The 24,035-nt window shown below is 37.8% G+C and overlaps 1 protein-coding gene across 5 annotated transcripts; it reads right to left on the bottom strand.

The window, feature by feature from the left end:
- Positions 1–7,800: 7,800 nt before the first annotated feature.
- On the bottom strand, positions 7,801–23,068 carry postnb (periostin, osteoblast specific factor b). 5 transcript variants are annotated; one of them, XM_084351771.1, is made up of 22 exons: positions 22,911–23,068; positions 22,194–22,292; positions 17,649–17,713; positions 17,263–17,420; positions 17,019–17,183; positions 16,778–16,924; positions 16,366–16,507; positions 15,067–15,279; positions 14,788–14,922; positions 13,938–14,086; positions 13,645–13,781; positions 13,325–13,455; positions 13,083–13,213; positions 12,719–12,821; positions 12,525–12,592; positions 12,109–12,154; positions 11,953–11,982; positions 11,251–11,403; positions 10,736–10,783; positions 9,991–10,068; positions 9,873–9,911; positions 7,801–8,752 (listed from the first exon to the last, which is right to left on the bottom strand). In XM_084351771.1, exons 1-22 carry the CDS (start codon positions 23,027–23,029, stop codon positions 8,724–8,726), a joined length of 2,385 nt encoding a protein of 794 aa, XP_084207897.1. In that variant the 5' UTR covers positions 23,030–23,068; the 3' UTR covers positions 7,801–8,723. The 5 variants fall into 5 exon arrangements, with proteins under 5 accessions (XP_084207897.1, XP_084207898.1, XP_084207899.1 ...); XM_084351772.1 differs by lacking the exon at positions 9,873–9,911; XM_084351773.1 differs by lacking the exon at positions 10,736–10,783.
- Between the last annotated feature and the right edge of the window lie 967 nt (positions 23,069–24,035).

Raw genomic sequence — 24,035 nt, 5'->3', positions numbered from 1 at the left:
ACTTCATAGTATTAGTTTTACCACCTAATTTCTGTTGATATTACCAAAAGGTAAAGGTTGTGATATATCATATTCCTGAGGAGTTACATGGTCTGACAGTTAAATTGACACCAATTCGATGCTGTACCCACTTGAGCACCATGATGCATGTCCTCCTTTGGCAAAGTGGGAAACATATGGAAGTTTTCCACAAGGTTGAGTCATGAAGAAAATCCCACAAATGAAGCCAAACCTGTGCATGGTCTCTTGGTTATACTGTTCAATTAAAACAGTACTGCACTTACCCAATAATATTAAACATTCTCCGAGCCCTCACTTAAGCCAAGAGCACTCAAGTAAATATCCAGTAAAAAGGAAGTGTGTTATGACACCACTGTCCAAAGTATGTGTGCAATATAAGAGGATAGTGCTCCAGAGGAAAGCAGAATTCTCATTTTAACGTCACACCAGCCTTTCTACGCTCTTATTTAGAAGAAGAAGTGGCCACATTCTTCTTGGAAGCACTAAAGATGCTCTGAAAAAAAAAATCCCAGCTGTTGAACTTCTTTCTAGGTCAAAAAGGACAAATAATCAGTAAATGCAGCATTGAAGAATATCAACAGCAGACTGCCATTCAACTTAGTCAAAGTTACCATTAGCTGATGCAATGACTTATAATACTAATTCTCTGTCTCCTTCATATTGTTTCAGGGTTTTGAAAGAGTTAAAATCCCCATTGTGTCATGCAGGCAGGTCCTGCAAGCCAGGACTTGTGATAATTCAGGCATTTCACAGTATTTGGGTTGGCCCAGGTAATGATAGATGTTGATCCTGAAGGCGATGGGTTTCTTTCAACAAGAATTATTAGAATATCGTATCCTCATGTGTCCTTTTATCAGCACGCAGGAGCTGTCTGCTCTCAGGTTCTTATTTAAAACAAGTCACCAGGTTAAATGTACAACTGCAGAGTCCATGGTATGTTCAGCAGAAAAACTTTGATGGTAACAAAAAAGTACAATCAAGATTGATGTCCTGTCAGTGTGGTTTCATGGTGGCATTATTACATTTATTAAAACTGAGAGAGTCATCCAAAGACTAGATCTCAGAGGTCTTACTGACAGAGAGCTTTATGTGTTTAAAGAATATTACCAAATCTTTTCTATCCACCTGCATGTGTTGGACAGACTGTTTGGGAAGTTGCTGCATGTTGTTGATCCCTCTTGTGCTTTGAGCCAGCAAAGGAATCTGGGAAAAAAAAACATGAGACTGCAGCTGCTGGAGGTCAAACTGCCCATAATGTTTTTTTGTAATCTGACTGGTCTCAATGTTAAGATACAAGACGCTAGCTGAGCACCGAGAGTATGTTATAAGACGCGCAGTGAAATATGACAGGAAAGCTCACAGTGACATCTTGAACAGAAATTCAAGATGAAGAAGCTTTGAGTTGGAAAGTACAGTTTGGGCAGAAAGATGAGGGAGGAAAAAGCTAACTTAGAATGGATAAAACGCTCAATTTGAGGAAAAATCTATCTCTGCCAATATTTTCTCTTCAGGGGAACAAAAGGACCTGTCCACGAGCACCCAATTCATCTTACATCTCCATGGAAACATGAATGTTACAGTGCTGAAAATACAGTGAAAATACTTTTATGTCTGTATGCTCCATAATAAATTTTAAGTCACTGCATCTTCAATACAGGTTGTAATTTCAAAAACAAGGACAAAACAAATGTCTAATATCCATGACCTCATACTTCACCAACCATGCCCTGGACAAGCATATCTCAGGGAATTCGTAGAACAGTAAATTTGCTTAAATTTCAACCGTATAGACTTAAAAAAAAACAGCTTCAAATCATTTTGATGGTACAGTGTCTTGTAATAGGGTGAATGGTGTCTGTGTCTCAGCCACTCTGCCCCCCATCACTTGTTTCTGCACCCTGTCACTTCAGTGAGAGGGTAGGATCAGAGCATTGCAGTATTCAATTTTTCAAGACATAACATTGTCATGACGTTATGAGCCCTCGACATTCCAGCACTGCTAAAAGAGAGTTTTTTTCTGGCTGCAAGTGAAACATAAAAAGCACACAAACCTAAAGTACTAAAAAACTTCCACACAAAATCAGGAAGCATGATGAAAGACAGAAACAAAAACAGAAAAACTACCACATAAAACCTTAAAACCACACAAAATACAATGTTCATAAAATCCAGCTATCACCTTCCAACCAATAACAGCTTTTTTGGAAGAATCATTTTCAGGAACCACACAGGCATTTAACAGTGTGATAGTATCAAACTGATTTAATATGGATTTCAGACTAAAGCATCTTAAGTCACAGGTCCTGATCTAATGTGATTTAGACATAACTTTAATCCAACACCAGAAAAGACTCAATTCATTAAATATTCTCCATTGAGTTATTGCTGCCTTGTGGCAATATTTCAGTCCATTTCCAATTTGTTACAGATACTACGCCATCTAATCCTCATTAAACAGTTAAGGATTAGTAAATTGTGCAATGTTGGAGGCTGCAGTGAATTTTGTGTTTTTGTGTTTCTCATGTACTACACATTTTGACTTTGGCAGGTGGATCTCATTGACAAGGAACATGGAGAGATTTGTGGGTAAATAGAGAGTTCATGTTTTTTGTCAGTGTCAAAATATTATTTAATCCACATGTGCTTTTTACTGCGTTTTACGTAATTATCTAGACTGGAGCCAAACGATCGGTATTTTGGACCTGCATGGAGTAATGTAAAACACAATGACTGTTTCTCACAGAAGAATATTGAATCCATCTGAACACAGCACAAATGTTTAAGTAAAAAAGAAACAGATCTATTGAAGTGTACAAACATGTGGAACATTTACAGTTATGGTTAGCTTCCGAAGCCAACAACAGAGCTAATAATGAAAATATTGAAGATTTTTTGAAGCTGCTTTGTTTAGCATTTTGATGTGATTATAGGATTTTTCAAGTTATTTTTGCAGTCATGGCAAGCAGCATTCATCGATGTTGGCTTCAGTGATATTTGTCACACTACCACTGGGGAGTGCAAAGTCTGGAGAAAAAGATGAGGGGAACAACTGATTTTTTTTATGATTTAAGGATCAGCTTCAGGAAACATAATGAAACATTTAGATATGGGGTCAGGTTGACAAAATAGAACATTTTCAAATTTATGACTTTAAATCATCGCTGTTTTTGTACTTTCTCCTTGTGGTTTTGCTCCTGTTGGACTAATAGTGGGTATTTAAAATCTAGCATTGTGTACCGACAAAGGAATAAAAAAAGGTGACCTGATAAAGGGTTTCCTGTGAAAGCGTACTGTGAAATTAGAATGTCCAGTTAGCCACTGAACATTTTAATGTTAAGCAACAAGTAATTACCTTACTTACTTACTTGTTGATTAATCAGGGTAGGTGTTTAAACCTCTTTTTGGTAATTTTGTGTCAGATTTTTATTAAAAATCCTTTGAAAGATTCTGCTGTATTTATTGAATTATATTCATTTATGACCATTTCACTCAGCAGATTTTAACTGTCATAAAGTTTTAATCTTTATTATCTATACTGACACTTTCTCCTATTGTCTGCAGAGTTCCCGACACCACATTTGCTCCTAATGCTTGTTCAGAAGTGTTAATCTTTATTGACAACTGCGAGGAGTGACAGAGGCGAACGCTGACAGGAGCTTTTTAAAAAATCTATGTGAAATCTGCACTTTTGTACTCAATTCATCAAGGCGATGAAACTATAATCTGTTTAGAGGCCCAGATGTTATGTAACAAAGTGGTATTCATGAGTGGAAACAGTCAAACAAAATTTAAAGTCTGCCTGTTTTGGTAGTCATAAGATGAGACGTGGTGTCTAGGATAACTGGCCTCATTATGATCAATAACGATGACGTCATTTTTCTTTTGTGTTTGTTTTTTTTGGGGGGCTCACTACAAATGTATTATTATAGCAGGTATTTTTGAATTAACATTAAAGAAAAACGTAAATGAAGTGCTAACTGAAGACAGTTGGATGTGGAAGCACACAAAAACTATATACTTATACAACGTACAGTTCTAAACAAAGAGTGTTTGCCACGAAGGGTTATAGTAAATAAAAGTCTTGGCTAAAGATGTTCAATAATTTATTTATTGGGCTCCATTTATGTAGCTCTGGCAATTATTCCTGGCCCTCAGTAAGAGAATGACAGATTATGTAACTTTTGAATCTGCTCCTCTCTATGACACATAACACAGTGATGGAAAATCGAAAGTCGCTGTTCTCCATAGATCCTTATCAACGATGACAAATGACCTCAAATGAGCTTATAGTAATAAGCTTGACAGTGTTAGTTAGGAAGGTTTAACAGCTACCACCTGATTATAGTGCTATAAACATTAAGGTGTGTATCACTCCCTTATTAAAAGATTTTGAGTTTACCTGTTGGTGGGAAGTTTGATGTAGGACAATACATTTGTGAATGTTTTTCTGAGAACTTCCTCAGTGACTGTATAAGTCACCAAGGATTGCATGGTGTCTTGTAAAAAACAATTGTACCTTTTGTAAAAGAACCAAAAAAAACCAAAACATGTTAGTAAGAAAAATAAGAGTGTTGATCCGAAAGGCATCTACTTAAGTGTAGTGTTTTTACTGCAGTAGATGCTGACTGAGACAGCAGTATATCACGATGGGTTTGAGAGTGGAAATTGGAGCAGGCCAACAGGCTTGAAAGTGAAATCTTGATGCCTGAGGTCTTTCTCATGAAGCCTTCACAAAACCTGAGTACCTGATGCCGTAAAGATGCTTATCGGGCTCAGGTTATACAGAATTTTCCAACTTAGCTACATGTGCATTTAAATCAGTTAAAGATGTTATGGAACATTTTGTATTAATGTGTCTAAAAACAACTAGACCTTTGTTATATATTTTGTTGAATTGTGTACATTATACCGAATGCAATGTTCACACAAGTTTACTCAAGGTAACTGTGTATTTCATTTTGTACAGAGCAGGTCAGAGTGAGGAAAGAAGTTGGTGAACAAGACTAATGTAATTTGAATGACACTAAAACATTATCTTGTCCACCATTTGTGTGGGACGTCAGATAGATTTTCATCAGCATTGGTGATTGTTTCATGGTGTGTTCACCACCAGTGAACCGAGTTTGACTAGACAATCATTTAGTGTTTACTTGCGCTCTTCATAAAATAGTTAGTAATTAGAGTTGTTAGTACAGGATAATGAAAACCATGCTTAATTCACATTTAAGCAATAATCAGTATCTGTAAGTCAATTCAGGTGTCTTTTTATGATGTTATGTAAAAGAAACACTCCCCTGGCCTTGAACTGTCACTTAGAAGTCAGAGACACTGACTCATGTTTACTTCAATATGAGTACATTTAAAAATTGCTTTACTGCTTGGATAATGTTCAGTCATACTGCTCATCTCATGTGGAAAAGGACAGACTTCATTTTATTTTATGGCCTATAGTCTATACATCTACATGATGGCACTGCAGTAGAAACTCAGCCGAGACTGAGCAGCGATTCTGCCAGGAACAACGTCAGCTCTTCGGAGTCAATGTTGCATCCAGATGACAAGTTACTTTCACATAGCTTCATCCAAGGCATTCACCGATACGCAGACTTAATGGGCCAGACAGCTCTTCTGGGATGCTTACATGATTGATTTGGGTGGATTAAAAACAGACAGAAACCTTGCCTGAACTCCATTTGAAGGTCAGATGAGGTGTACTTGTATCAAGAACTATCCATCATACTTTACTCAACGCACATGTAAATCTCTGGCATTTTGGAGTTTGAGATAATTAAGTCATTCATTTGCACCCAATCAGCTCAGTTATATATAACACTTACAGCTTTTTATCCAAGTCCTCATTCCTGTAAATTTTACTTCAAATATGGAAACTTACATATTATTGCATGATATATTATGTATTAGGCCTTTAGTTGATTGTTGTTCTTGTTTTGTCATTCTCTCACAGTATGCACATTATGTTTTGTGTAAAAGCCACAGCATGATGTGCCTTCTAAGTCTGAGTTATTACAGAAGTGGAAAACTCATGTCATCAGTACAATGCATGGTCGCAAACATACAAACAACGTAATTCTGAAAGATGAGCCAAAGCTAATTCGACATAAGGATACTGTATATGGATTTGCTGCCTGTGTGGTTTCACTTAAGGATGACGAACAGACAGCTGCATGTTGGTGATAGTGATGAGTGGAAACTGCCACGCCAAGTAAAGTGAATTTGAATCCATTGTTGGGGATACCAGCAGTCTCATAAATGACTTAATAATTGATTGCAAGATCACAGCTGAGTACAGTGTGGAAAATCCGAGACCAAATGGAAAAGCAATCGGATCCTCCAGCAGATGTTTTCTCAATTCTCAGACAATGTTGTAAATGTATAAATCGTTGCTTGCTGTGTCTTTGACTGCAGATTGTATTCGCTCTTTCTTCAGCCACATTTGCATGTTACTGTTGCAGTTTGCTGAAATAGTTACTATTAAATAATAAACAAACTAATGAACAGGAGGATAAATTATTTATTTTTATGGCCCAAGCCCACCTCCAGCATTACAAACAGGCAAGTTAATATCATTAATATCCTCATATTGCAAAACAGAATCTATGAAGCTGAGGATGTTTCACTTATACTGAATAAGGGTCAGTCAATTACAGCATGACACTCATTACACAGGACAAGACACATTTCCCTGGATCAAACACAAACTTATCAAGTTTACCAAAGCTGCACAACATCAATAACATGAGTCAAAGTCATTTATCTTCATCAAGATGTAAGAAAAATGTGGCATGCAGATTTACATACATGCATTCAGTCATAACGACGGTCAGCTCTACAAATTTTAATCAGAGATATACAAAGTGACCTCATTGGTATGGTTAAAAGCAAACAAGTGTTTAACAGTAATATTTGTTCAAACAAGCAGAACATTCGTTAATATGTTCATACATGCAACAAGGAGCAGTATTTAAGGGCTACATACATAGCCTATGTCTGTTGGTATTTCTCTTTAGTAAAGAATAACTTAACATATTTTATTGTGCTTCTTGTTTGATTGACAGGTGAGTTATTATCTTGAACTTCCACAGGCCACTGACTGGCTGAGCCGACAGAATGCTTCACTAAAGTGTGTTAAGGTGTTGTTTGAAATATTACTAATTAAAGCAGCATGTAAATGGCAACACAATGATAATCAGTACGATGACTAAATCACTTCAAGCAGAGATTTAACCAACTGCCTGGACCAATAAATCCTGTTCTTGAGTACAGTGAATTATTTTTAATGTAAAATTACAGATGAACAAAAAAATGCTTTTTACATTTTGCCATGTCTGTGTTTTTGTATGGTGCAAGCATTAGTGTTTGTATCTTGGCAGTTGCTCAAATTTCTAACCATTTTAGTCGATCCAAGAAGCCATAAACTTCAGTGAACAGCTTTGCACAAGAGCCAAATAACAGAGGAGCTGCTGGGCCTGATCCAAATATTTGTGCACAACAGCTCACACAATGTCCCTGCAACCTCAGGGCAAATATTTCAGCTGGCTGTACAGTCAAAAACATCAGCTTGAATGTGATTTACACTTTCTTCTGATCAAGATATATGTAGCAATGCATTTATTGTTCTTTACATAATACCCACTGTAAATAAAACCATATCTACTGATAAAAGTTAAAATGAATGATTTGTTTTCACCTTATTCAACTTACACACACTGTATTATATAGTGATAAATACATTCCAAGAAAAAATGGGAAAATGAGAGCTTATTTTGCAAATTAAACCCCGTTTATTTTATATTTCACATAATGTCTCGGAAGTTTCCAAAGTAGACAGCCAAACTCCCTTTCAAACGTGAAGAAAAACGACTGGGCCACTGAAAAGGATAAGTTCTCAGTTGAATTTAAAGACCTTGTACTTGTAAATACAAAATGTAGACATAATATTTAGATTTGACATTTGATATTTTAGTCTCTCTGAACCAATGTCACGTACCTAAGAGTTTTACAAGTAGAAGTTACTCCAAACAACACTGTCTTCAGATGCCCTCATCATACTGGCATATTTATTGCAAAAAAATGCACTTTATTAGCAGATGCTTGACAACCTTGAAAACCTGCAGTTTGATACATTGTTCCAAATGATAAAAGCATAGACAACATTTACATGAAACCTTAAACAACTTACAGCTGGAGAAATTAAGAGTTTGTAAAAGTTTAAATCTGAAAACACATCATCATTTCTTTTTCACTCTTTATCATGCTGAGATAATATGAATCTTGCCAAACAGCTAGTAAAATCTTCCTTTAACCTTCACCCGTCGCAAAGACATGTAGAAGTTTATTTTTGAAATGTTTTTATTACAACCTTAATGGCTTGGATTTTATTGCTACCCTGACTTGCTCCATGTCTTTAAAGTCATGCCAAAACATTCATTTGAACACTGTTTACATACTATGCTGAATTAAAAGACTCTTTCCAGACATTGCACACTCATAATAGATATACATTCAAAGCACCATTAAATTGTTTATGAGAATAGCTTTATTTTTGTCAGTTACACCTATTACAGTATATTTGAAATCACTGACATCCTAAGTGTATCCCCTGTATCAAAACACTAGTTTCAACCTCTGGTTTTGGTTTCTCTCTCTGCCTCTACAATGTGGAAATTCTCATCCGTCCAGGCTCAGTCCCTTCCCCTCCTCCTGTTGCCAGCTGGTGAAAGAAAAGTATAAGGGTACAACCATTAATATGTGTCATTGATCACTATGTAATTTTGTACTGTACCGCATTAAAGTTTGGCGTCTATTCTCTGATCTCATCGCTTCCCAGGAGGAAACACCAAGCTCAGCAGCAGGGAGTAGGGAGTGATGATGATGATAATTATAGACGCTGAGCTCACAGGTGGTTTGTGGCGTGGAGGTGAGGCTCATGATATGCTAAACATTATGAACAACAGCTGCAGCACCAAGTGTCAGCATAGCTTTCATGAGAGCATTGTGACAGCAAGCACGGCAGCAAAAGAGTAAGCAGCACACAGTTGGCTGACAGGTATTATAGATTTTGGGAAATATGCTTATTTGCATTTTTTCAAGAGTTAGATGAGAAGATTGATACCATTGCCATGTCTGTATGGTAGATATAAACATTCAGCAGCTGCTTAACACCTCCAAAATGTATTAAAAGGACAGTCCACCCTAAAGTGACCTGTAGTGCTATTTATCCATCTACTGTAGATTTGATTTTTTTTTACAACGGTTCACGAAACGGCTCACAACAAGGTCTGTGGATTATCTTTAGTAATCAGGTCGGACTTGGTGCTTTTAGCACCGCAAGCCAAGTGCCATCTAGTGCCATCTCACAATAGATCAATCTAGATGAGTAGCACAGGTAAGAGGAAAACTATTTATGTTTGATTTGGGGGTGAACTAACCCTTTAACACATTATATCTTGTTTGTTTAATCTGTACAGAGTTTTATGTGGGATTATTTGCAGTACCTTTGGATAGACCCAGACAAGCTGTTTCTCAATCTTTGAGTGTTTGTGCAAAGCTAAGCTATTTTGCTGCTAGTTGTCTCATCTTCTCATCTAATTTACTGCAAGAAACTGAGAAGCCTAAGCATATTTCCCGAAATGTTGAATTATCCTTTAAGTACACCCACCATTGTTGAAGGGGTGCATTGGATATATTATGCAGGAAGCATAGTAGGCCATGTGAACGTGGCAGTTGAATGCCTGAAGGAGCTCACATAGGCCAAATTGCATTTATTACAAATGCAGGATTTCTTTTAGACTGGCCGTTTCTTTTAATTCATTTTTTAAATCTATTTTTACCTAAAACTCTTCGGGAAGAGGTTCTTCTCGAACCTTCTCCTACAGAGGCAAAGAAACATATTAATCACATTTTATTTCTTAATTATTCTTTCCCAGTCACTGGGATGTACAAACTCACCTTGGATAATTCTGGTAAGCCTTTCAGCGTCAAAATTAGGGTTCACGTCATGGCTGGAAATTTCTGAAAGGTCAGTTCCTGAAGATAAAGGAAGCAACCTTAAAGAGAAACTGACATATTTTGTGCAGACATACATTGTACTGTTATGTAAGCGACTTTGTCTTCAAGACTAATCAGGTTATATTCTAACTGCAGTTTGAAGTGATTTACATAATAGGTATTTTAAGTCTATTTAATCTCTCATTACCATCCATTAAATTAAGTTTGTCTATTGTTTTTTACAGTATTTTTAGGATTAGTTGTAATACATTACTTAAAATAGTGTGAATTTAACCTATATTGTTATATATTTATAGGTGGGAAATATTTCCCGACAAATCCAACCACATTTACCACTGGTAGTCTGATGATTATAGTAAAATGGTAAATGGACTATTTCTATAGCACTTTTCCAGTCTACTGACTGCTCAAAGCTGCTTTACAACACTTGTTAGATTCACCCATTCACACACACACATTCATACACTGATGGCAGAGGCTGCCATGCAAGGTGCCAAGTGCTCATCAGGAGCAATTTGGAGTTAAGTATCTTGCTCAAGGACCTTCTGATTACTAGACGACCCGCTCTACCTCCTGAGCGACAGCTGCCCCCAGTCACACAAACTACAACAATGAACTCCAATGCTTAAAATAACTGAAGTTATCCTTAAATTTCTGTATTCAAATTTGAATCCGTTTCACTGACCTTCCAGGTTGATGTTAGTGGTACCAGTGCTGACCGAGTACTGAGGACCTGTAGATGATGACAGTATTCATGTGTTCTTAAGATGATAAATTATATAAAGTTGATGACATGCTGATTCAACACAGCCTCAGCAATAACGTCTTTTGGTTTCACACAGGACGTGAACACCGGTCTCCTGGGTGAAAGTTTATTTGACCCATCCATCAATCCTGAGCTCGTCCCTATTTGAACTCTGTTGCTCTTTATATTACCTCACCTGACATTTTTTATGCGTGGTATTTGGTAGCACCTGTTTTCGATGTGTTATTATAGATCCTTTACTCTTCCTGGTTGCCTTTAGTGGTTTGGTTGATTAGGTTTAGGCAGGAGGAGTAAGATTGGTTTGGGTTAGGGTTAGAATAACAGGGTAAGCCAGTCAAAGGCAGAGTAGGGTGAAGGCATGACAACTTTCACAATTTGAAAGTGTGACGTGTTATTTTAGCGCAGATTGAAGAGACTGGAGCGAAGATATTTACCTGAGACAACCCTTGTGACTTTGGTGACGGACGGCTTCGCTTCAATGACTCGGGTGACTTTGGTAACAGATGGTTTTGCTTCAATGACTCTCGTGACTTTGGTGACAGAGGGTTTTGTTTCAATGACTCTGGTGACTTTGGTTACCTCAGGAACTATAAAAGCAGAGAAGACATGTTTCAGCACATTGAAACAGGTGGCACAGCATTGCCCCTCGATACAGAGAATTCTCCATTTGTATGCAGGTTACATAACAAATGGACCTTTCACTGGATCAGAAAGGTTGCTTTGACAAAAATGTGATTCATAATCAAATTATTTCTTCCATCTAGTTTTTAAATATAATTTTGCACAGATATTTTAATTCCATAAATTTTGTTACTTATATAATATTCACGTTTAACCGTGAAAGTTCATTATTTACTTTTCTCTTCTTCTCTTTTCTCTTCCCTTCTCTATGATTAATACTTCAGTTGTCAACCCCAGCATGTGTGTACATGTACTTGCATGTGTATGTGGAATTATCTGGATTAACAAAAAGTGTCAGCGGTTTATCAGTACGCGTTTCAACTCAACAGGCACTAGCCTTCCTATTTTTTCTACCTGTTTTAGGCACGCAACTATTATTGTCCAAATACAATATGTCAGACTTTACTGATTAGGAATCACATGATGATGATGCTCTGCAATCATCATTACTGTACCTTCCTGGACGACACGAGTGATGATCCTCTCTAATGACAACAGGAGATATAAAGCCATTATTGACAGCAAAGAATGCATTTAGGGGTAATTATTGCAAAAACAAACAAATAAATAAAATAAAAAGGCAAAACAAAAACTAAAATATTGTTACTTACTCATAAATGTAAGGGGAATCTCCTGATACCTGAATCCTGAAATATACTGTGAAACAAAGATAAAGAAAGGCTGTTATAGTAACTATCCAGATTAACATATAAATGTACAGTATGTCCGTAGTTGGACTTTTGTGTACTGTATACTGCATAACGAATCCTAAAATTAATCAACATTTGTTTATGATTAAAAGCAAAATTAACACCTGTGCTCAGTCAGAAGCCACACCTTATGACTCTCTTCTTTCAAACCACTAACTTCATGCTCTGCGTAGATGGTTTTCAAGCAGGTTCTTGTTTTGTACTTTATGTTGAGAAATACAATTTTTTTTGGCAACCAAAGAAAGAATTTAAAATAACACTGCACCGCACCCTGCCCTTAATAATAAACCTTGCTAAATAATGTTTTGATAAAACACCTTGATTTGCATGTAAGAGATGAGCCTCTTGAATAGCATGAGGAGATCCTGGCTTCCAACAGGGATATCTGGAAGAAAAAAAACAGGGCGTTAACTGCAGTTGGGCCTTTACAACAGTTATAAATTGCATCTCTTGACAGATTTACAGAAGGAAGGAAGGAGTCTTAACAATGTTGACTGGGTAAAAATTGTACCTCCAGGATACAAGACTTGTTTGACGAAGTGAATGACTCCATTTGTGGCCATGATATCAGATTCAGGGACTTGGATGGAATTCACTTGCATTGTGTTGTTTGCCTGAAGGAGACAGTTAAAACAATTACAGATGCGAAAACCACAAAATGAGGGGCTTGAACGAACCTGTGTTTAAAAATATGAAGATGATGTTATTAGCTTGCTGAGGAGATGGCTGAAGTCCCATAATTTTAAGGACTTTTTAAAATATAGGTTTTTTTTATTGTTTTATTTTGTAAATCTTTATATTTAAGGATAACAAAAGGTATAACATTTACTGGCTCAAGACAAAAGATGTTCAATCTTGCTGCACTAAATACTCACAAGCATCACTTTGATGTTGCTGCCCTGCAGAGACTTGAGAAGGTTTGTCACCCCAGTCTCCAAACCACCACCAATGAAGATACCATTATTGATGTGATACAGAAGGATCGTTCTGAGAGCATTTATGTCACCTTAAATAAAGACAGGCAAACACAAATCATTCATTTATTTTGTGTAATTATTAGCTTGCAACATAAGTGCTTGAAGCACCTAAAAAGACAATGAGAGTCCGGGAGACCTACCCTTCAACAAGGCCAAATCTCCCTCGCTCACACCAGCAAAAGCCTTATCGGTTGGGGCGAAAAGAGTGAAGCCTCCCTCCTGTTTCAGAAGGTCAGTCAAGTCAGCAGCTTCCATCAGAGACAAAAAGATCCTGCAGCACAGAGAAGAAAACAGTAACTTGGCTGTTGCAGAAACCACTGAGGACTGACAGCTTGCACCAACAGCACTTTCTCATTCCCATATGTGCCATGTGGATTTAATGGAAAGATACGAAAAAATGTGGTATTATGCCGGAATTTAATACCACAGTCCATTTTTACTAGCATTGCTTAGTACTTACTTGAACCCTCCATTTTCTGTCAGAATCTCAAACATATTTTTTTCCGCTGGTTTCAAGAAAGTCCTCATGAGATGAAGGGCCCCGTTGCTTCCTTCCTTGCTGCCTCTTATCAGACAGGAATTCTCAATGCACACAGCCTGCAGAAATATTCCACAAGTTAAAGGACGAGAGATTAATGCTATGTGTCAAAGACATGAGGATTGATGGTCAGATGATATGGTTAATTCACATAGTGTATGTATAGTGGCAGCCAGCCACAATTTTTAGGCATAGTTTCAGAGAGGTGGACGCACTGTGCGGTAGATGAAGACCCTCAAAAGCTTTCCTCCAATGGTCTCCAGCTGCTGGCCATTATACAACTGTCCCAGGACAATCTTGTTCTTCAAGATGTGGCTCTCCAGAATTACCTTGAGCATCCTCTGATCCATGGCCATCACTTCATCTGTAGAGAAATCATTTGCTTAATATTTATTAAAAATTAAACATACCAACAGGATTATACATTTACACCTAATGTATTTGCTTCATTGACAAAAACTCTGTTTATATTTTCATTATTTTGGCCTCAATGTCCTGAGAACAACAGCCATAATAGTAACTGTGAGCAGAGACATATATCTGTTATTAGCTACTTGATTTACTGCACAGTTCTGTGGGTGAAACATGTACAGTAACCTATAAATCATGTCTCATGATTTGTAGGTTGATTCCTATGAATTTATGGTTTGAATGCAAGGTTCCTTTTACATCCAGATGTTTCTGCCATGTGCACTCCTTACACCCATTTAAAATCGTATGTCTATAAAGATGAAATGATTCTGCCTCAATTTATCACCCCTTCTTGTCACAGAAAAACAAAACATCTCTACTCCCTTTAGGTGAGGTTCAGGAATGTTATCTGGAGGTGTGGGTATTTGTTCTTGCATGACACAAAAGTGTCCCAATATATTAAAAAATTCCCTGAGGCTACATATATATGTGTATATCCATTCAGCTATGAGTCAGCACGCCCAGGGAAATAAAAAATATTTCCCCTTATTCCAGACTGTGACTGGATGTGGAGCAGCCAGGGTTCATATTTAGCCAACCGCTGAGAGGAAAACAGAGAGGCTTGAATGATGTAATGATCAGCATGTGACTTACCACTGAAGGCGACGTTGAGGGGAGCCAGCAGAGTGTACTCAGCCTCTGGTCTCATGGCAGCAGAGAGACCCAACTCGGACACCATGTCACCGAAGGTTGATTGAGAACTTCCAATTAGTTCCATCACCTGCTTAGCTTAAAGGGCACAGGAAATCCCAGCATTTTAATATGGATAACAGCAAAATGCCTAAAACCTGTACGTATATACATTGTCAAGCACAATTTTAATATTTATGCAATAAATCATGCTTTAACAAGAAGAGGAGATGTGAGTCTTACCTGAGTCTGGCATGAGCACTTTGTCAATCAGGTGGATGACACCGTTGGTGGTGACAATGTCCTTCTTGAGCACCATCTTTATACCATTGACTGTCAAGCTTTCACCATCACAGCCGATCTCAATGTTGTTGCCCTCAAGGGTCTCATAAGAAGTGCCAGCCATGATGGCCTCAGAGCACTGGACTGAGTCCAGGATGTGGAAACTAATAAGAGCTGAAAAAGAGAGACAAAAATGATCAGATGCATCAGTAGATTTCAATCAGCTGTGGCTCAGCACCAGCCAGAACGCGCTCCGCTGCCATGAGTGTGTGAATGAGAGGCAAAATGTAAATGAAATGTGAAGTGCTTTTGTCTGTAAAGGTAGAAAATATGAATGAAGTTAGTTTACCCTGTTTATTTGAATGTAGACTAGGTCAGTTGGCTTCGTGGGCTGTTTTATGTCCTGTCTCATGTTACACTGCAGCTGAGGCTATAAAGACCTGGGAACCTGAAGACCCTTTGGATCCCTTGGGTCCTTGAGCGAGAAGATTTGTGATTTCTTCACAGTTCTGTTTAACTTTATGTGAAACGGTCTGATCTCACATCATAGGGTGAGCTGTGGGCTAATAAAAAGTTTTGGATTCTTGTCAATTTGACCAGCTTCCTCAATGAAGCAGCTGTTTCCTGTTGCTCTGTGTTGATGCAAAACAAGCTAATGTTAAAAATGTTAAAAATCTGCATTATTTTTGTTGTATTTGCCATCATTTTTAAAGAGCTCATGGAGTCATGGAACATTTAGAGCTTTATCTTGTTCTAATTGACAGTTACATTGGTACATTTCCATCAATGTAACCAATGTATCTATATAAATGTCTGAGAAAACTACTACTCGTAACATATATTCAAGCAAAACAAAAAAAACATTACCAAAGTGTCAAATGATGTGTTGCTTTGTTTGACTTTCCACCCACAACTTCATGCATGACTTGAAACTAGAGCCCTATTACTGTTCGACACAACTTTGCTGAACAGTTTGCCAAATGTGTGTAGGCTCCAATCCACTGCGGCTTCATCTGTTTCAAATTGCAAGAAGTTGAACATGAGAAAAAAAACTGAGTGACTTAGTCTAGCATACATGCCTTCAGGGGAACCACTGCTTTTCTTTCCCTGTACCTTCATCCTAAAATATAAATATGGTTCTACTTTGCTACAGTTAATATAAACCCCCAGTCTCCGCTGCAATGTTTTAAATGGCCTTGAGTGATCTTTTGGGCATTAAGGAACAGAGACAGACCTCTCAAGAATAAAAGTTTGGGTTACCTTTGAGGACCTCTGGGTCGCTCTGAAGTCTCTCCAACACGTCGCCTCCCAGACTGTCAAAGGCTTCGTTGGTGGGGGCAAACATAGTGTAATGTCCTGGCTGACCCAGCTTATCCAACAGTCCAGCTCTCTGTGCCATATCCTAGAAGATGATTTCACCAATAGGAGTCTGTTTAGTGAACTTTAAATGTACAATAGAGTAAAGTAGACGACAAACTGCACGAGGTAAGCTCAGCAAACTTAAAAAGTAAAGTACAAAATCTCAAATACAAACTCTGCATTTGTTTTTCAGTTTCCTCTAAATCCCTGCAAATGTAAGTTTGAGCATGTGGTCTGGTGTGGCACGCCTTTGCAGCAGCGCTTGCAGTTACTTCAGAAACCTTGTCCTTGAGGTGTTATTTTGTCTACTTACACTCAGAGTTGTCAGGTCATCATCAACGTCGATGAAATCCTGGATTGTGTTTCCAACAGAGCTGATGACACGGTCAATGACATGCACAACTCCATTGGTGGCCACCTGGTTTCCATAGATAATCCTGGCGCAGTTCACAGTCACTACCTGCACATTACATATATATCAATGTTATATTGCTAAAAAGGTTTTTAAGTAAAACTGCAGGGGGACTGTTATATTAGTACTGAATGATACTCACCCCATTGGAGTAATGATTAATTTGAAGACCAAGGTCATTGTACATGGAGGTGACTGTCATCCCGTTCCGTAAATCTTTAGTTAAGAGGCGTTTGTTGGCCATATGATAATGCAAAGCGTTGTACAGTTCAATGTTCACGTTGCTGACGAGTGCACCCCTCACTGTCTGTTAGACAAGGAAAATTAGATGTTAAAATCTCACAGTCAAAGAGGTTCCACTGCTTTTCATTTTGTCCTTGACTCACCTCATCCAAAAGCTCCCAGGCCTCGTTGCTGGGGGCGAAGAAGGTGTAGGATCCAGATCCCTCAATCTCAGGTCTTAGCTTAGAAATGTCAGCGTAATTTTGGGTTGAGGTGGCTTTTACCAGACCCAAGGTGCCATACACATGGTCAATTGGAGCCACTAAAAAGAATTAAGGATAAGCATTATCAGATGTAATATAACAACCCAGAAATTAGAAATCTCTTGGCTTGAAAAGAAAGACCCTACATGTGTCATCAACATGCTACCGCATCCTCTGCTAGTGTTTTTGGCCTGGTTTCAACAAAAGCATACAGCTGCTCTACAGGTGGAGGATACGGCCTCATCTAACCTCTATACACCGACTACATTGTAGTTAACATACTGTACCTGCAGGGCAACCACGCATGCCCTCCAGCTTCATGTACCCTGGGCAGCATTCATAAAGCACAGTCCTGCAAGAAAAGCACACAGATCACACATGTTGACATTACCTCATGTAAGTAGCACATTCTTTGAAATACTGTTTGTATGTTTTCAACATAACCGTGCAAGAGATTTGTATTTTTCTGGCTGCCATGTTGGTAGCTGAATCATTATTTGGCTTGTGTATTCACTATTTCCACATGTTACTCATTATCTCCTTCATTACCCCAGCAGACCATGTGCTCCAACAGCTCAGGCCAAAACCTAATGGAAAGGCTGCCTTGAGGATTGTACTACCATTACAGTAGTAGATTTATATTACCAAGACCTCCTCTTTGAAGCTAAACAATTAGTTTCGACTCTACTTGGCATTCGGTTAACCTCAGAAACATTACGATTTTTGCCTTCAAAAAAACTGCAGTGTAATTAGAACTGAGTTTTGGGAAATTTTGGTTGACACAAGGAACATTTAAAGGGTTTAATGGTCTGTATGGAAACCTTTGAGCTAATCTGAAAAGCAACATTATTCAATTGTCACCAGAGTTTTTGTTACAGACTTTTATAATTAAGAAAATGACACTCATTATTTCTCTTTAGATAGATTAGATACAAAAAAAGCAAAAGTTTAATTGCTGATGGACTAACATGTTGGAGGCAGTCTCCTCCTATTTACTGCAAATGGTGCTGGACACTGTAGCCTGAGGAGGATAGTAAAATTCAAACTGCAGCTGCTACATATAAACATGACTTTATCGCTGGCCTCAGCAGGTTTGAACATGTTGGAATTATTGCATTGTTTCCAGCTCCTGGAAGACCAGAGATGTACATTTCACCTCAAATTACTCACAGGTATGCAACAATAAAAAGACCCACAAGATATAAAGATCACCACAGATGTACCTATTAGTGGTAAACAATACCACGTGCGTCCAGAGTTGGCTGCGGGGTTCATCACTGTAGACTGCCCAATGTTTATTGTGGGAAAACTAACAAGGAAGCTGCTGCTTCCTCCGTTTTTCACCTCAACATGATCAAAATAATCAGTGGCAACTAACAATTGTTATCATCATTGTTTAGTCAGTTTAGTTAGTTGTTAGGTATATAAACTATCAGAAAATGGTGCTTCAGTGCTTCCCAAAACCCAAGATGACCTTCACAAATTTCCAGTTTAGTCCACAACACAAAGATATTCCATTTACTGTAATGGAGGAGTAAGGAAACCCGAATTTTGACTTTTTTTTCTTAAAATGACTTAAAATTATCAAAGAAATGGGCATTTAATTTCATAGTTGACAACTAATCAATTAATTGTTGCAACTCTAATCATGACAAACATGTTTGTATATTTACTTACTTGTAATACTTGATAATGTTCTTATTATAGTAAAAATCCTCATCCTTTACAAATCGCTCACTTACAAATGTCAAAATATAAAACATACCTGTAGTTTTATAGTTATATAGTTGTATGGGAGTGAAAAATGCATGGGCGCACTGGTGATACATAACACAAAAGGATGATCTGGACACCAGGAAAGCGCTGCATGCATACCAGTTGTAGTTGAAAACAGACAACAGAGACTTTAGCAGCATGGACAGGGGCAACTAATGACATATCTGAATTGAATTAACAGATAACTAAAAGATGCAAGTAGAAATAGTTGCACTTCATAAAAATACATTTGCTTTTGAAAAATCCATGTGGAACTAAATCAAGCAATTGTTCGCAAGGACATCATGGTTGTTCAGGAATGTAGATGATGAACATGGCAAGAATGTACCACACACAAGAACAACCATCTGTGGATAGCAATTAATGACTAAACATTGAGACTTTGGGTCGAAAGACAAGGCTTCAGGCAGAAGCTTGTTTCCTTTCCTGTGGCGGGTTGCTCATGGCTGTTTTCCACTGTTAATGTCTCAGATTGAATACAGACCGAGACTTCTGGGTCATGGCTAACTGCACCCCTTCCCTTCAACAACTGTATTTGAGTCAAAGTTGAATAGAGTTGGAGGGATGGGGATGAGATCACACAAACCCCATTGGGGCAGAGTCAGCAAAAACCCTTGCTACATTGCACTCCCACACTGAGGGACTGTGTCTGGCCATGGAGTTGGAAACTTTTCACTTGTCAGCATCTCTATAAAAGACCATTTCCACTAAGATTCACGATAACTCTGTCAAACGTAACATAAGCCATATGTGGCTTTATTCCAGTTCAACCCATCACTAATGTGCAGTGTGGTTGAACACAATTTTCATGGAGACAGAGCTGCTCTGGAAGCAGAAATCCTCTCATTTATTGAATTAGACCTCAGAGAGTGAAGACAAGTTTTTTTGGCTGGCTTAATGAAGTTAGACTGAGCTCCGGTTGCCAAGAGCTACTGTAAAAAGTGCAATTTAAGCCATATTAGATCCTCTCGGTCAGTGAAATAACCTGAAGAATTCTATCTGTTCAAGATGGGAATGCTTGCCTGCTGCTTATATATATAATAGTAGAGGTGTCAATTGTATTGTGTCAACACAAGTGACCTCTGCTGGAATTTCTTTTCATTTCTTTTAAGATAAACTTTGAAGTTGTGATCGGTCTTAATCACTTATACTGAAGTCAAATGTACATGTGCATTTTCTCTAACGGGCAATATTTACATGATACATGATTAGCAGAATCATTTGCTGTTAAATCAGTTCCACTGAAATTGCTGACTAAAACAATTATACAAACAGCTGAAATACAGAAAATGTTACTTCATTGTGCTTGTGAACTGCTGGGAAACATCTGGGGAGCTTCTGGAGGATATGGTGGGAGGAACGATTTGAGGTTTGACAATTTGGAGGAAGGTAATATAATCTATGTCATGATAATAACTAATGCTGTATGTTCACACCTCATCCCTGAATCAAAAAACAATTTAATGAACATTTAATTCTGTCTTGAGAAAAGAAGATACTTCACACTGCTCTCAGCACCACAATTTATTAACTCCGCCAAGGAGATTATGCTTTTACCCATGTCTGCTTGTTTGTCAGCAGGATTACTTTAAAACTGTTGAATCGATTTCCAGGAAACTTGGATGGAGGATGGGTCTCGGCCCAGATAAGACCCCATTAACTTTTGCTATCAAGCCAGATAAACAGACAACATTGCGAGATCGGGAGTTTTTCAACATTTTGTTTATTTCTAAACTTTATTTCTTTCTATTTTTTTCATATTTAGATGGCTGGTATCCATGTGAGTGAGTACAAAAGGGGACTGCTGGGTCTTTGGCATTTGGTCCCTCTGGACCACCAGCAAAGGTGTTTCAAACAATTGTTACAACCATGATAGATAATGCTCCGCCCTTTCTTTGTGTGCAGGTGCGGGTCAATTATTCTCCTCTGGGAGTGTCTCTCGATAATTAACTATTATTTATTATCTATTTAAAATCTTTGCTGTAGGAACTGTTTGAAACACTCCAGTTCCAGGGGGACCCAAACGTTACAGTTATTACTGAATAGTGATGCAGAGCAACTGCAGTGTGTGTGATCTACTTCTCTCATGACTGTGAAGTGATACTTTTCCAATGTACCATCTGAGAATTACAATTGAATTACAAAAACAACATAATTGTATCTTTAATTATCCAACTATAAGCTAACTCCAGTGTAGCTCTGCTTTGAAGAAATAGTTTCAATTGTTCAGGAGATCTTGCATGAGGATATTGTAAAAGGAGTAAATCAGTAAACCAGTTTACCATCTGAATTCAACTCTGGCCCAGCTTTCTTTTGATTGATTCTGTAGTCTCACGTCAGACTCCCATTGAAATAGATAAAATTCTTTGGCTGGCTGTTGCCAACGTTATCATTTGCCAAGTTCAGCGAACAGTGTGCATTCATTATGAAGAGCTAAGCCTATTTAGAGAGCTGAGCATGACTTAAGCATAATGCAGGCATAGAGGGCAAGCTTAGTATGCATGTGTGAGAGAGAGGGGAGAGAGACTGTATAATAGGCATGGCGTCGATCCATGTTTCAACATAAAAGTGCTGAGAGGGCTGGAACAATAAGAGAAAAAGAGGTTGTCTAGAATGATTGAGCTGAACGCTTTTCCATTCATGAGTACAGTCAACATTTTGCAGCCACATCATATCCTGGAATGAGTGGTTCACCACTGTGGCGTCCAATGACGACCAGGCTTCCTAAATTATGAAAACCCTAACTTTCAGTTGATAGGACTGAATAGGACAGTCTTCAAAACAAAGGCCTTAGGGCTGCGTCCGTAAATGTGTTTTTCATCTTGAGTGGTAGTTTGATTCAAAGTAAGATAACAGATGTCTGTCTCTATGGAAACATTAAAGTTTCCATTAAACCCCTCAAAGAATTAGCAGTAGAAGAAGGATAAGAAGCAGATAGTAAAGAGAAATGCTACATATTACAATCTGACACTTTTCAGTCACTGAATTTGCTTGTAATGTTCATCTTTAAAGAGGAGAAACAACTTGTGTTGTTGGAAACATGAAATAACACTTACGCTTTCTTTCCACAGATGGCCCCTTGGTACCAGTTACGACAAGTGCTAAAGTACTTCTTCTTGGTCCCCATGACTTGCTGGAGTGCGCAGACATTGGGTCTGATGAGAATTAAGGGAGAACATTTATCTTTTTTTTTTTTAGATTTATACTATATCATCCTAGAGGGATTTGTTTCCAGAGCCATCTCAACATAGCAACACACAGATAAAAAACAATGCATACATTCATTCAACAAAATGGGGTTAAGCATTAATCATCAGGTGAGACACACAAGTAAGATTCTATTCAAACTCTGAGATAATTCATAGTTAAATTGATGTGACAAACAGCCCTGCTGGGTAAGACAAGGCTGTTTAAGTGTGAATAATTGTTGGCAACTACCCCTGCTGCTTCGGAAACCACACAGTCAAAAATGAATAATGACATCCACACCTGCTGGATATTAAAGTGGTTTGCCAGATTTGAGTTATTATTCAACTATTCAATGACAATTCATGAAATATGCCACAAATAAAATATATATATATTGGTGAAACATTTGTGACTGCATTATACTAGAGCAGATTTCCTATAAAAACATAAAAGATAAAAATGTGCAGAGATGATAAAAACTAATGATGCTTGTTATGCTCAAGACTCAACACTATTGGATGCATGCAAAATAAAATAAAAAAAGCCTCTGAAATAATAACAATGACAAATGTTAATAAGCTTACCCTTCTTTTCTTGCCCTGATGCGACTGTGGGCGACTATTTTGTCATAAGCTGAAGAGTCAGCCTTGTCAAATGTAGAGAGCACAAAGAGTGCAAAAGCAGCTACAAAAAGGAGCTTCATCCTGGATTTCTCAGCCAGCCCTTCCAGACCCAGAGTAATGGGAGAAGACTCAGAGTGGGAGTTTATATACCACAAGTCTCACCCTCCACTCAAGGAGGATGGCAACATTTCACGCATACATGGACCACCCAGAACCTCTCCAAATCTACATTTCTTTTTTATCTTCATCATATTATATGTGATTAACAATGTGGGATTGGATTTAGTGCATTCTTTAATATATAAGATTATTTATGGATGTCAATTTTTAATAAATGTTTTGCAGTCTTTGCACACACTTTTGATGCATTTCTCACAAAATTTGGTTATGTAAAACCAAAATTTAAATTTATCTGGACACATCAGCATGCTTTTCAAGATTTTAGGCTAAAAAATATGTTTAAAACTAATTGCTTAATTATCTTCTCAGTACACTGCTACAAAAAACTAAGCATATTTATTAGAGCCCTAAGCGAAGCGCTTGACTGAGACATTTATAATAAGCAGATGGGATAGAAAATCCATCTGTATCTTTTCTATTAAAGTGTCATTTATTTGGTCATCTAACAAAGAAACATTACATAATATCTGCTCTGAACAAATGCCATAGCACTGGCTGTATAAAACTTTCAGAGTGTAGTTTGCTCCACCTAGTGGTGAGAGGGAGTGCAGGCAGTGAGTATCACTGCATCACTACTTTACACATAATAATTTTTACATTGAGTGGGAATAATGGTGTGTTGAATCATTATTTGAACAATGACAGACCAGACAACTCAACCATAAAATGGATGTAAAATCTGAAATTTTTCATTTCAAAATCCTAAAACATGCACTTGTTTCCTTACTAAACCTGAGTGTCCATAGCTACTCTTCTTGTTTTGTCAGATGTACAAAACCTGATCTATATCTCAAGATGTCAAACTGTCCTGTAACACAAGAACTAACAGGACACAGACATTTGCTCTTCCGTGTAAACAACAGTATCTTGGCGACAAAAACAGACACAACAAACTATTTGTCTGTG

Source organism: Pagrus pagrus (genome assembly GCF_965226575.1).
Source record: "Pagrus pagrus genome assembly, chromosome: 4".
NCBI classification, from domain to species: Eukaryota; Metazoa; Chordata; class Actinopteri; order Spariformes; family Sparidae; genus Pagrus; species Pagrus pagrus.
Note: the sequence above shows the minus strand (reverse complement) of the source record. Positions and strands in the feature narration are given on the sequence as shown.

Coding starts and splice junctions, on each gene's coding strand:
- postnb (XM_084351771.1), bottom strand. CDS start 23,029: ATGAAGCTCCTTTTTGTAGCTGCTTTTGCACTCTTTGTGCTCTCTACA. Junction 22,293..22,910: donor ATCAGGGCAAGAAAAGAAGG/GTAAGCTTATTA, acceptor AATTCTCATCAG/ACCCAATGTCTGCGCACTCC. Junction 13,782..13,937: donor GGGTCTTCATCTACCGCACA/GTGCGTCCACCT, acceptor ATATTTCTGCAG/GCTGTGTGCATTGAGAATTC.